This window comes from Hyla sarda, chromosome 6 (genome assembly GCF_029499605.1).
Source record: "Hyla sarda isolate aHylSar1 chromosome 6, aHylSar1.hap1, whole genome shotgun sequence".
In the NCBI taxonomy this organism is placed as follows: domain Eukaryota; kingdom Metazoa; phylum Chordata; class Amphibia; order Anura; family Hylidae; genus Hyla; species Hyla sarda.
Window position 1 is genome coordinate 58,668,473 of NC_079194.1, and position 14,592 is coordinate 58,683,064.

Genomic DNA, 14,592 nt, shown 5'->3' on the forward strand with positions numbered 1-14,592 from the left:
TTTCTGTATCATTAGGGTATGCACCTTTATACTTTGAACTTTATTATTATTACTTTTATTGGGTTGTATTGGTGCTGTAAACTACTAATACAGATAAGAGCTCGTTCACACTGCCATTTTGCTTTGGTAAATGGAGCTCTGTCAATTACGATAAAATACCGAATCCCCAACGTATCCAATTCAAGTCAATTGGATTCGTCAGGACCTGGTGGTGTCAGCTGTCCCCAGAAGGGTCAGAGCACAACAGCAGTGTGAACTTAGCCTAAGAAATATAATCCCTCTAAAGTGGAGCCAATCTACAGTAATTCCCCAAAACCAAATCTACAGTAATTCCCCAAATCCAAATCACAGAAATTTTCCTTGCAGACATTGCCCCTGTGAACATAGCCTAAGGGTACATTCACACGAGCGGACCCACAGCGTATTTTTCACGCTACAGATCCGCCACTGAAGGACCCCTGCATGGTGGCTTTACATGTGTATGCTCAGAGCAGCAATACACTGCTATGAGCAGACACACTGCGATGTGTGAGTCGCAGCGCGCATGCGCAGTATACCCGCACATCGCGGCAGCTCTCAGCCTAGATCATGGAGTAAGGGGAGCGGCCGCGATGTGTGCGAGTACACAGCGCATGCACGGCAACTCACATCACAGTGTGTCTGCTCGTAGCGGCGTATTGCCGCTCCGAGCAGGCACATGTAAAGCCACCATGCAGGGGTCCTTCAGCGGCGGATCTGCACCGTAAAATACGCTGTGGGTCCGCTCTTGTGAACGTACCCTAAGGCAGTGTTTCCAAACCAGCGTGTCCTTGGAATCGGAACAGCAGCAGGAAGACCTGTCGCTTTAACAAAAGTCATGGACTCATTGTTTTACTATGCAAAGATACGTACCCACCATATGTAAAAATAGCGCATTATAGAACTTTATTTTTTTTTAGATAGCACCAGGTCCATTAGAGTCCGTGGCTGTGTTTCCCAACCAGTGTGCCTCCAGCTGTTGCAAAACTACAACTCCCAGCATGCGCAGACAGCTTTTGACAAGAGTTTATATTTATGACAATAAATAAAAGGAGGTCTGAGAACAATGCATCTCTCCATGAAATATAAGCACCTCTATAGGACTAAAGTAACCACCTACCTATATGATTTATACAACTGTAACTGTACAACACCGATGGAAACAGCAACATTGTTAGAATATGGAAATAAATACAGTTAAAAAAAAAGAATTTACCAAAGAAACTTTTTTTTTTTTTTTCTGAATCGCAAAGCATATACACACTGTGCTTCATATTTCCTTTTAAATAATGTAAAAAAACAAAACCATTTAACTACAATGGACCAGGATCTCTGTCTCTGCCTGTGTATGAGCCTCTAAGGCTAGGTTCACACTACGGAATGTAATTCCACTTAGAAATTACAGCATGAACGTTTTAGGTTCCTTTGAACATCACAACATACAGATTGGACCAGTGTTTCCCAAACAGTGTGCCTCCAGCTGTTGCAAAACTACAACTCCCAGCATGCCCAGACAGCCGAAGGCTGTCTGGGCATTCTGGGAGTTATAGTTTGGCAACAGCTGGGGACACACTGTTTGGAATTCACTGACCTAAACCCTTCGACTATGTTCACACGGTGGAATTTCGGTGGCAGATGTTTCTGTAGCAGAAATCCAGATTCCGGAATCCGCAGAAAGAATAGACGTGTATACTCTTTCTGCGGAGTCTGCATGGAAATGCATTGCTGTCTATGAGATGGCGCATCTCCGAGTGGTCCCAGCGCCGGCGTATTCTGCCGGTGTAATTTTTCCATGCAGACATTCGCCTGTGTGAACATAGCTTTAAAAGGGAACCAGGGTTATTCAGCAGAGTCCCTGTGCTATCAATGGAATTCCACTGTACAGTGCACATTACAGAATTTCCGCCACCTAAATTATTATCTCTGTTTTTTTTGGTGGAATCCATCTGGAATACATTGGCGTACGGCAATGTATGCATGTTTTCAGCGCTGACCGATTCAGTCGGTTCTGGCTGCACTCGGAATCTAGAGCTAGAATTTTTCTGGCCACAGATTCCACAGCGTGACCCGAGCCTAAAATATCTTTTCCACACATATTACCACAGGCTTAATGGGGAGAAGTTTTCTACAGAAAATCGTTTCCATACTGTAAACCAGACGGGTGCAGTGTGACTGGCAGGCAGTAGATTTGGTCAACGTCCCTGCTGCACCCCAGAATCCGAGGCCAAAATAGTTACGTTACAAAATGATAAACAATAAATATTCCCAAAAATAAGTGTTCTGCTAATACAAAACTGTGTCTAAGCTTTTCAAGCCTTTGTTCATTCATATATAACGGCAGCTGGTTAAGACCGCCAGAAAATACCTGCATCTTGGGTTTGGCAATTAACCAACAACTGCACCAAATGGTTGACTTGGGTTCTTAAAGATGACAAAAAACATATGAGATAGCTGTTTGCCTACAAGATGGATGGATGCACAGGTCAGCTGAGTGTGCATGTTTAAATTTAATTTAATCTCCGGCGAAAAAAACGTATTCCCTATCCATAGGATAGGGGATAAGTAGCTGATCGCGGGGGTCTGACCGCTGGGGCCCCCCTCGCGATCACCGGGATGGGATCCCGCTGCTCCTTTGGGAGCTCTGAAAAGACCCGAGTACAGCTCTCGGGAATCATCGGCGCTGCTATAGAAATTAATGGATTGCGTACAGGCTACTGGTAGACGACACGCGCTCCTTACTGAGAGCGCTGGGGTCCCGTCCCGGTGATCACGGGGGTCCCAGCGGTCGGATCCCTCCACGATCAGCTACTAATCTCCCATCCTGTGGATAGGGTATGCGTTTTTTTTTCCCGCCGGAGTACTCCTTTAATTTTGGTAGCGGCTTGATATTTTTGCATTTTAGAATCCAATAAGCCTGACTTCTTCCCACTGTACTTTGTTGTGCTTTGAGTGGTAAAGGGAATATCTGGTCCTTTATAAACAAAGCTTCATAATTTTCTAGAAACAAAATGTTCTATAAGTTTGTTTAGGAAATTGTGTTTCTATTTTTCTCATAATTTTCAAGGCTTTTGTCTGCAAATGGTGAATGAAGCCATTCTTGTTTTGGGAAACCTGCTGGGGTATCATTTTTATTACTATACAATTTCTTAAGGGTTTTGCTTTGACTTATTTTTTATTGATGGCCTATCCTCTGGATAGGTCATCAATGTCAGATCCGTAAAGGGCTGACATTCTGCACCACCAACGATCAGCCATGGTGCCCACATACGCAAAGAACAGAGCCAGAAGCAGACAGCTCCACACATTGTGTAGTTGCCATGCTGGGGTACTGCAGCTCAGCTCCCATAAATTTCAGTGGAAGCCAAGCCCTCAGTGAGGCCATATTCACACCTCAAAATTTCCGTGCGGAATTTCACTTGTCTATTCACAGGGCGGAATTTCCGCCTCAATTTAAAGCCCATAGACTTCTATGGGATTTCGCACTCCCATTCACACTTCTGAAATTCTGCTTCCGGAATTCCGCAAGCGTAATTTCAGAAGTATGAATGGGAGTGCGGAATCTCATAGAAAACTATTGACTGTAATTTAAGGCGGAATTCCGCCAGTGGAAATTCCGCCATGTGAATAGACCCTAACATTGAGAGAGCATAAGGGCTCATATGGACTTATTGTATCCTCCTTCGGTTAGCAGCTCAATGGTAGGAAAGTTCTAAGAACGCCAGTTTGGAAAGTTGGTTCATTTTATGTTTAGGAAACATCAGTGCAAAATTGTCCACAGCTTTTAAGCTTCCTCAGAACTTGGCGGCATTGCCCTCTCAGTTAACCCTTCCCACTTTTCAAAAGTGACCAGAGAGGCGAAAAGTCACTAACTCTAGAACAAATAGGTATCATGTGGCCCAGTTGCACAATTGCCGCAAAATTAAATTTGTTACCCAAGAGCAAACACATTGGATAGTACCATTGCAATCTACAGATTGTCTGGATTAAAAGGGGTTATCTAGAAAGATAAGACAAACAGAGCTAATTTCTTCCAAAAACAGCACCACACCCGTCCTCAGGTTGTGCGTGGTATTACACCTTGGCTCCATTCACTTCAAATCTGCAGCTTCAAATATGTGCAGGATACTGTATGTGTGAATACAACCTAAGGGTAGGGTCACAGGTAACAGATCTGCAGCATATTTCACGCTGCAGATGTGCCATTGACAAACCCTATAGTGTGCCTCCTGCTGTGCTTGCTTTGTTTAATTGTAGCAGCAATCCGCCGCAACGAGCAAATACAAAGGGACATGTGAGTCGCTGTGCGCATGTACAGTGTACTCCAGACATCATGGGAGGGGGAGCGACCGATGTCTGTGAGTACACTGCGCATGTGCACAGAGACTCGCAGTTCCCTGTGTGCACGCGCGCTCTAAGCGTTGGATTGCTGCTACAAGCAGTCAAAGCAGAACACACTTTAGGGGTCGGACATCGACGAATCTGCAGCGTAAAATACGTTATGTGTTACCCTACCCTTATGGTCTATTCACACGTACAATATCCTGCGCAAATTTGATGCTGTGTTGAGTCAGTTAGTTTACATTAAAAGCTGCAGCATCAAATCCTCTGCCCAGGATACAGCACATGTGAATACACCCTTAAAGGGGTACTCAGTTCAAAAAAATTTTTTTTAAATCAACTGGTGCCAGAAAGTTAAATAGATTTGTAAATGAGTTCTATTAAAAAAATATTTACCCTTCCAGTACTTATTAGCAGCTATATGATACAGAGGCAATTCTATTCTTTTTAAAATTTCTTTTTTTGTCTTGTCCACAGTGCTCTCTGCTGACACCTCTGTCCATGTCAGGAACTGTCCAGAGCAGCATTTGTTTGCTATGGGGATTTTCTCCTGCTCTGGACAGTTCCTGACATGGACAGAGGTGTCAGCAGAGAACACTGTGGTCAGACAGAAAAGAAATCCAAAAAGAAAAGAATTTCCTCTGTAGTATACAGCGACTAACAAGTATTGGAAGGATTAAGATTTTTTAATAGAAGGAATTTACAAATCTAGATAACTTTCTGGCACAAGTTGATTTAAAAAAATAAGCTACCATTACAGCTGTCAGATGAGCGTTCGTTTCGGTCGACAGCTATTCCTAGTAAACTCTCATATACGTGCACAATCGTTTCAACCAGATGTCCGTGTGTTCTTAATAGGAAGAGAAGAATAAGCCGCTGCTAGACTATTGTGGTTGTGGCTTATCTACCTTGGGACAAAAGGATCAGGTGGCTTTCATGCTGCCTGAACCACAGGTCCTCAGGGTGGTCCCTATGGCAATTAGGGTGGACCCTGGTAGGCAGCATGAAAGTTTCAGGTTCCTATGAACATCACACCATACACATTAGACCAGTGTTTCCCAACCTGTGTGCCTCCAGCTGTTGCAAAACAAAAGCTCCCAGAAAACCTGGACAGCTAAAGGCTGAAATATTATTCAAGTAATCCGCTAAAATTAGCAGCAAGGAACAGCAGAAACTCAAGTATCAGACAAAGGCAGATCAATCACTTTTATAGATAAAGAAGAAATTCAAGGGTCTATTCACATGTTGCAGTTTCATTATAGGTCACGGTAAAAAAAAATAAAGATAAATAAAAATATGAGGCTTTGCACAACTGATTTAACCGCAACAGGTAATGACCCCCTTAGAGCGAGTCCACATTTAGCAGCTTTGTTGTGGGTTTTGCCACAATTTTCGCCCTAAGTACAGCTATGTATCAAATTGACAAAATGACCCATGGTGGCTTCTGGGCAGATTTTAGACCCCATGGACATCAGATGAAGGAGTTATCCAGGCTTGACCTATCCTCGGGTTTAGATCAGTGGGGGTCCGACTCTAACCCCCCGCCATTGGCTATTTAGCACCCAATCACACTAAGTATTTTACAAGCAGAATTCTGCTCCAGAAATCCACTCGGAAATTACATTGCAGCAGCCTTCCATTGTTTTCAATAGGATTCTGCTGCACCATTCCAGATCCCAGGCTCTGCCGAAAGAATGAACATGTTCATTATTTGGCGGGACCCGCTTGGAAATGTATTGCTGTCTATAGAGATGGCATGTTTTTTTGGGAGCGGTCCTAGCGCAGGAATATCTTGTCAGTGCTCTATTTGTGGAATGTCCGTCCATGTTTTCCGGGCAGACGTTCTGCAATATTTCCGCCATGTGAACATGCCTAATTAAGAATTAAAGGGATTATCCAGGGATAGAAAAGCAGAACTCAAAATTTTTTGGTAGTGTGAATAGACCCTTATTGTTTACATCAGGTTTGTATTCGCACACATCATACTTTCTCTACTGTAGCAATGCCTCATTGCTCTGTGATCTCTTTAAATAGGTGCTGGGTGTCGGACCTTCCCCAGATCTCAACTTTCTTAAAATTCTATAAAAAAAAAAAAAATCCCTTTAAAAACACGACCATTTAGCACAGCACCATTCTTCAAAACAACTCTCTTAATTCTGTTTTAGAGGTTACATTTTCTCGAGCGTAAAAAACATAAAATAAGAAAAAAATTTAAGAGAAACCCAAAAAACAAAACACAAACACATTTTCTGATATTTTACAAAAAGAATTAAGAGCTCAGAGCCATAGACCCAATGGTTCAATCTTCTACTTGTGTTTCTGTATCCAGCATTAGAACAGTTTTTGTTACATCTTGGTTCAGACCGGAATGATGTTGGCACGTGTATTGTTCAGTAAGGCTTTCTCCACTATACGCACACAACGTTACCCTCGGCCCACCGTTATAATTCTGACCGAGAGCGCGTTATTCGAGGGCCTTTCCGGATTTCTTTCCGCTTCTCTTCCTTACGTCTTCGTTTCTCCTCTTCTTTTATCGCTTTCTGAAAGGCATCTGTATTGGGTAAAAACTAGGAAAAAGACACCCACAATTACATTTAAAACACCAAAAAATGGCATCTTAACAGTTGTTAACGCAAATTTATAAACACTTTCTATAAGGCCTGGTTTACACCGCGATTTGTGCCTCTAAGGCAGTGTTTTTCAACCAGGGTGCCTCCAGTTGTTGCAAAACTACAACTCCCAGCATGCTGGGAGTTGAAGTTTTGCAACAGCTGGAGGCAACCTGGTTGAAAAATACTGATCTAAGGCATGGAAAATGTGAAAATGATTTGCCAATGGAACCATTCTTAGAGTCTATTAACACAGCAGAATTTGCGCCAGGGCAATTCCGCCTCATATGAAAGCCCAATACACTTCTATGGGATTCTGCACTCCCGTTGACCTTTCGGAATTTCCGTTTGCGGAATTCAGCAAGCAGAATTTACGAAGTGTCAACGGGAGTGCAGAAACCCATAGAAGTGTACTGGTCTTTGAGGCGGAATTCCGCTGGTGGAAATTCCGCAGTGTGAATAGACCCTCAGAACAATGCCAGGTAGAGGTTTTGTGCTTGTAGCTTCTGGGGCTGTGGTCAAGAGCCCACCATTTGTATACAAAAAAAGGAATCTTGTAGCAGCACACAAGTAAAGTGAAAAAATGGGGATTCATTCCATAAAAAGTGTTTTCACAGCAAGCGACGTTTCGACCAGGCTCTCCTAGTCTTGAAAAAGATTAGGAGAGCCTGGTTGAAACGTCACTTGCTGTGAAAACACTTTTTATGGAATAAATCCCCATTTTTTTCCCTTTACTTGTGTGCTGCTACAAGATTTCTTATATAATTAAAAAAAATTAAAGGATCACCAAGATAACACATCCTAGATCTGAATGAAGGAACGAATCATATGAAATACTTTCGTCTTTATATAGTTGAATGTGCCGACAACAAAATCACACAAAAATTATCAATGGAGATCATATTTATCAACCCATGGAGGTCTGGATATGGAGTCACACTCAAAATCAAAGTGGAAAACCACACTACAGGCTGATCCAACTTTATGTAATGTCCTTAAAACAAGTCAAAATGAGGCTCAGTAGTGTGTGTGGCCTCCACGTGCCCGTATGACCTCCCTACAACGCCTGGGCATGCTCCTGATGAGGTGGCGGATGGTCTCCTGAGGGATGTCCTCCCAGACCTGGACTAAAGCATCCGCCAACTCCTGGACAGTCTGTGGTGCAATGGAGGTTGGAGCGAGACATTATGTCCCAGATGTGCTCAATCGGATTCAGGTCTGGGGAATGGGTGGGCCAGTCCATAGCATCAATGCCTTCCTCCTGCAAGAACACACTCCAGCCACATGAGGTCTAGCATTGTCTTGCATTAAGAGGCACCTAGGGCCAACCGCACCAGCATATGGTCTCACAAGGGGTCTGAGGATCTCATTTCGGTACCTAATGGCAGTCAGGCTACCTCTGGCAAGCACATGGAGAGCTGTGCGGGCCCCCCCCCCCCCCAAAGAAATGCCACCCCACACCATTACTGACCCACCGCCAAACCGGTCATGCTGGAGGATGTTGCAGCCAGCAGAACGTTCTTCACGGCATCTCCAGACTCTGTCACATCTGTCCTATGTGCTCAGTGTTAACCTGCTTTCATCTGTGAAGAGCACAGGGCGCCAGTGGCGAATTTGCCAATCTTGGTGTTCTCTGGCAAATGCCAAACTTGATGCACGGTGTTGGGCTGTAAGCACAACCCCCACGTGTGGATGTCAGGCTCTCATACCACCCTCATGGAGTCTGTTTCTGACCATTTGAGTGGACACATGCACATTTGTGGCCTGCTAGAGGTAATTTTGAAGGGCTCTGGCAGTGCTCCACCTTGCACCTCCTTGCACAAAGGCGGAGGTATCGGTCCTGCTGCTGGGTTGTTGCCCTCCTACGACCTCCTTCACGTCTCCTGATGTACTGGCCTGTCTCCTGGTAGCGCCTCCATGCTCTGGACCCTACACTGACAGAGAGAGCAAACCTTCTTGCCACAGCTTGCATTGATGTGCCATCCTGGATGAGCTGCACTACCTGAGCCACTTGTGTGGGTTGTAGACTCCGTCTCATGCTACCTCTAGAGTGAAAGCACCACCAGCATTCAAAAGTGACCAAAACATCAGCAAGGATGCATAGGACCTGAAAAGTGGTCTGTGGTCACCTCCTGCAGAACCACTCCTTTATTGGGGGTGTCTTGCTAATTGCCTATAATTTCCACCTGTTGTCTGTTCCATTTGCACAACAGCATGTGAAATTGATTGTCAATCAGTGTTGCTTCCTGAGTGGACAGTGTGATTTCACAGAAGTGTCATTGACTTGGAGTTACATTGTGTTGTTTAACCCCTTCAGGACGGAGCCCATTTTGGCCTTAAGGACCGGAGCGTTTTTTGCACATCTGACCACTGTCACTTTAAACATTAATAACTCTGGGATGCTTTTAGTTATCATTCTGATTCCGAGATTGTTTTTTCGTGACATATTCTACTTTAACATAGTGGTAAATTTTTGTCGATATTTGCATCCTTTCTTGGTGAAAAATCCGTAAATTTGAAAATTTAGCATTTTTCTAACTTTGAAGCTCTCTGCTTGTAAGGAAAATGGATATTACGAATACATTTTTTTTTGGTTCACATATACAATATGTCTACTTTATGTTTGCATCATAAAATTGACGTGTTTTTACTTTTGGAAGATACCAGAGGGCTTCAACGGTCAGCAGCAATTTTCCGATTTTTCACAAAATTTTCAAACTCAGTATTTTTCAGGGACCAGTTCAGGTTTGAAGTGGATTTGAAGGGTCTTCATATTAGAAATACCCCATAAATGACCCCATTATAAAAACTACACCCCCCAAAGTATTCAAAATGACATTCAGTCAGCGTTTTAACCCTTTAGGTGTTTCACACGAATAGCAGCAAAGTGAAGGAGAAAATTCACAATCTTCATTTTTTACACTCACATGTTCTTGTAGACCCAATTTTTGAATTTTTACAAGGGGTAAAAGAACAAAATTTTTACTTGTATTTGTAGCCCAATTTCTCTCGAGTAAGCACATACCTCATATGTCTATGTAAAGTGTTCGGCGGGCGCAGTAGAGGGCTCAGAAGGGAAGGAGCGACAAGGGGATTTTGGAGAGTACGTTTTTCTGAAATGGTTTTTGGGGGGCATGTTACCTTTAGGAAGCCCTTATGGTGCCAGAACAGCAAAAAAAAAACACATGGCATACCATTTTGGAAACTAGACCCCTCGGGGAATGTAACATGGGATAAAGTGAACCTTAATACCCCACAGCTGTTTCACGACTTTTGCAAATGTAAAAAAAAAAAAAAAAAATTTTACCTAAAATGCTTGTTTTCCCAAAATGTTTTTATTTTTAAAAAGGGTAATAGCAGAAAATACCCCTAAAAATTTGAAGCCCAATTTCTCCCGATTCAGAAAACACCCCATATGGGGGTGAAAAGTACTCTGCTGGCGCACTACAGGTCTCAGAAGAGAAGGAGTCACATTTGGCTTTTTGAACGCAAATTTTTCTCTGGGGGTATGCCGCATTTAGGAAGCCCCTATGGTGCCAGGAGAGCAAAAAAAAACCCACATGGCATACCATTTTGGAAACTAGACCCCTCGGGGAACGTAACAAGGGGTTAAGTGAACCTTTATACCCCACAGGTGTTTCACGACTTTTGCATATGTAAAAAAAAAAATTTTTTTTTTACCTAAAATGCTTGTTTTCCCAAAAATTTTACATTTTTAAAAAGGGTAAAAGCAGAAAATACCCCCCAAAATTTGTAACCCAATTTCTCCTGAGTACGGCGATACCCCATATGTGACCCTAAACTGTTGCCTTGAAATACGACAGGGCTCCAAAGTGAGAGCGCCATGCGCATTTGAGGCCTAAATTAGGGATTGCATAGGGGTGGACATTGGGAATCACTGGCGTAGAATACCCCTAACAGGGTGCCTCCAGCTGTTGCAAAACTCCCAGCATGCCTGGACAGTCAACGGCTGTCCGACAATACTGGGAGTTGTTTTGCAACAGCTGGAGGCTCCGTTCTGGAAACAGTGGCGTACCAGACGTTTTTCATTTTTATTGGGGAGGGGAGGGGGGCTGTGTAGGGGTATGTGTATATGTAGTGTTTTTTACTTTTTATTTTATTTTTTGTGTTAGTGTAGTGTAGTGTTTTTAGGGTACAGTCGCACGGGCGGGGGGTTCACAGTAGTTTCTCGCTGGCAATTTGAGCTGCAGCAGAAAGTTTGCGGCAGCTCAAATTTGCAGCCAGATACTTACTGTAATCCTCCGCCCATGTGAGTGTACCCTGTACGTTCACATTGGGGGGGGGGGACATCCAGCTGTTGCATAACTACAACTCGCAGCATGCCCGTTGGCTGTCGGTGACTGCTGAGAGTTGCAGTTTTGCAACAACTGTAGGCACACTGGTTATGTATCACTGAGTTTGTGACCTAACTCAGTGTTTCACAACCAGTGTGCCTCCAGCTGTTGCAAAACTACAACTCCCAGCATGTACGGTGCATGGTGTACGGTGACTGCTGAGAGTTGTAGTTTGCAACAGCTGGAGGCACACCGGTCGTGAAACACTGAGTTAGGTAAGAAAAAACTCTGAGTTTCACAACCAGTGTGCCTTCAGCTGTTGCAAAACTACAACTCTCAGCAGTCACCGACAGCCAACGGGCATGCTGGGAGTTGTAGTTATGCAACCAGCAGATGCACCACTACAACTCCCAGCATGCACTTTAGCTGTTTGTGCAAGCTGGGAGTTGTAGTTAGACAACAGCTGAAGGTACACTTTTCCATAGAAAGAATGTGCCTCCAGCTGTTGCAAAACCATAAGTCCCAGCATGCCCATAAGGGCATGCTGGGAGTTGTGGTGATCTGCCTCCTGCTGTTGCATAACTACAGCTCCCAGCATGCCCTTTTTGCATGCTGGGAGCTGTTGCTAAGCAACAGCAGGAGGCTGTCACTCACCTCCAACGATCCTCGCCGCACAGGTCAGTCCCTCGTCGTCCCTCGCCGCCGCAGCTGCTCCTGGGGCCCCGATCCCAACAGGGGCGCCGGGGATCGGGGTCCCCAGCACCCGGGGTGCACGTCCCGCACCCGCTCACGTCCTCCGGAAGAGGGGCGGAGCGGGTGCGGGAGTGACACCCGCAGCAGGCGCCCTGATTGGTCGGCCGGTAATCCGGCCGACGAATCAGGGCGATCGTGAGGTGGCACCAGTGCCACCTCACCCCTGCAGGCTCTGGCTGTTCGGGGCCGTCAGAGACGGCCACGAACAGCCAGTAATTCCGGGTCATCGGGTCACTGGAGACCCGATTGACCCGGAATCGCCGCAGATCGCTGGACTGAATTGTCCAGCGATCTGCGGCGATCGCCGACATGGGGGGGCATAATGACCCCCCTGGGCGATATGCCGGGATGCCTGCTGAACGATTTCAGCAGGCATCCGGCTCCGGTCCCCAACCGGCTAGCGGTGGGGGCCGGAATTCCCACGGGCGTATGGATACGCCCTCGGTCCTTAAGGACTCGGGATTCAGGGCGTATCCATACGCCCTATGTCCTGAAGAGGTTAAGTGTTCCCTTTATTTTTTTGAGCAGTGTATTTACTTCTGAATGAAATCCACAGTTGCAAATTTTGTGGAGATCTGTAACAATTTTACAATTTTGGGTTCATTGCAGATTTCCCATTTAAAATTCCACAGCACATTAGCAGCATATATTGACAGAACTAATATTTTCCAAAAACAGCACCACGCCAGTGCTCAGGTTGTGGTGGCATAACAACTTAGCTTCATTCACTGCAATGAGCTCAACTGAGGACAGGGGTGTACCTTTTTATTTATTAATTTTTTTTTAAAGAAATCAGCTCTTTTTTTCTTATCCTGGATAACCCCTTCCATGTGTGACCAGATTATAGTTAGGCTAAGTTTCCACTTGGTTTTTTTCTGGCAGTTTTTGGATATCTGCCACTGCAGTTTTTCATCCAAAGCCAGAAGTGTATTCAAAAGGAATAGGACATATAAAGGAAGGACTTACACTTCTCCATTACTTTGGCTCAAAAACTGCAGTGGCAGTTTTTCAAAAACTGACAGAAAAAAAAAAAAAACAAGTGGAAACTTAGCCATAGGGAACCAATCTCTTCAATACTTTTATCCAAAAGCATAGATGTACTTTAAAATCTACATAACCAAGTAAACTTACCTCCATATTTTCACTCCTAAAGGGATTTCGATAATCAGGGGACTTTTCACTAATGGCCAACTCCTGAGACATCTGCAATAAGAAGTTATATGTAACCATAGTATACACTGCTAATAAAGCTCTGTCTATATACTGCACCTATACTACACTGGAATTTGCTGTAATAAAATTAGATATATAAAAAACACATTATACAATATCAGGCAATAGTATTATGCAGGATAAAAAACTAAAAGGTAAAGATCACAACCCAAAGGTTTACAGTTTTCATGTACTGTGGCTTTTGTAGTGAACACTATGACTAAAAGTATGTGACCCCTGACCATTGCATCTATATGAGCACAGACAGGGGTTCTTTACTAGAACATCAGGTGGTCATGGTGAACTCTATAAAAAAGATCAGAAAGGGCCTGGATGCATTTTTGGAGACTAATAATATTACAGGTTATGGATATATGGACAGAACGTTGATCCAGGGATTTATTCTGATCACCATATTGGAGTCGGGAAGGAATTTTTCCCCTGGTATGGGGAAATTGGCATTGGCCTCATAAGGACAATAGGGACAAAATAGGGTTATTCAGTTGAACTTTATGGACTCTGAACTATTTTCAACCTTAAAAGGAAATTCGTCACCAGTGTCACCTGCACTAACCTGTTGGTACGGACAGGTAGTGCAGGGGACACTGATGACAACGGTACTTACCTTGTCCTGCTCTATGCAGTCGTTCTCCGTTATCTTCAGCTCCGGGCCCGGCTTGGAGCATAGGCGGAGCTTAGTGACATCACTGCTGCTGCTCTCTGCTGGGTCCTGCTGCTAGCAAACAGCAGCTGTAACATCACTAAAATCAGCTGGTGCCAGAAAGTTAAACAGATATGTAAATTACTTCTATTTAGAAATCTTAATCCTTCCAGTACTTATCAGCTGCTGTATGCTCCATAGGAAGTGGAGTTGTTCTTTTCTGTCTGACCACAGCAGTGCTCTCTGCTAACACCTCTTTCCATGTCAGGGACTGTCCAGAGCAGGAGAGGTTTGCTATAGGGATTTGCTCCTACTCTAGACAGTTCCTGAGACAGACAGATGTTAGCAGAGAGCACTGTGGTCAGACAGAAAAGAAATGTAAAAAGAAAAGAACTTCCTCTGTAATATTCAGCAGCTGATAAGCACTGGAAGGATTAAGATTTTCACTGAAGTACCCCCCCCCCCCCTTAATGTTATTTTGTTTTAAGAATGTATCTAACCCTGTTTTGAAGCTTTAAACTGTTCCTGCTGTGACCAGTTCCTGAGTTAGACTGTTCCATAAATTCACAGTTCTTATGGTAAAGAAGGCTTGTCGTTCCTTTAGACTTTATTTTTAAAAATATTTAAAAATGGACAGATTAAAAAAACTTTTTATATGTTGGATATCTTGACAAAACATTAACCTTTCTCATATAAACTGCTCAAA

General features: G+C 44.0%; 1 protein-coding gene across 1 annotated transcript in view; it reads right to left on the bottom strand.

Moving 5' to 3' along the window:
- Nucleotides 1-6,597: 6,597 nt before the first annotated feature.
- The window catches only part of LOC130275637 (coiled-coil domain-containing protein 134-like), a 318,762-nt gene continuing 310,767 nt past the window's right edge, over nucleotides 6,598-14,592 (bottom strand). Inside the window, exons 6-7 of the mRNA XM_056523839.1 lie at nucleotides 13,145-13,216; nucleotides 6,598-6,923 (exon numbers count right to left, since the gene is read on the bottom strand). Of these exons, the coding sequence (XP_056379814.1) occupies nucleotides 6,798-6,923; nucleotides 13,145-13,216 (198 nt within the window). The 3' untranslated portion in view covers nucleotides 6,598-6,797. The remainder of the gene's footprint in view (nucleotides 6,924-13,144; nucleotides 13,217-14,592) is intronic.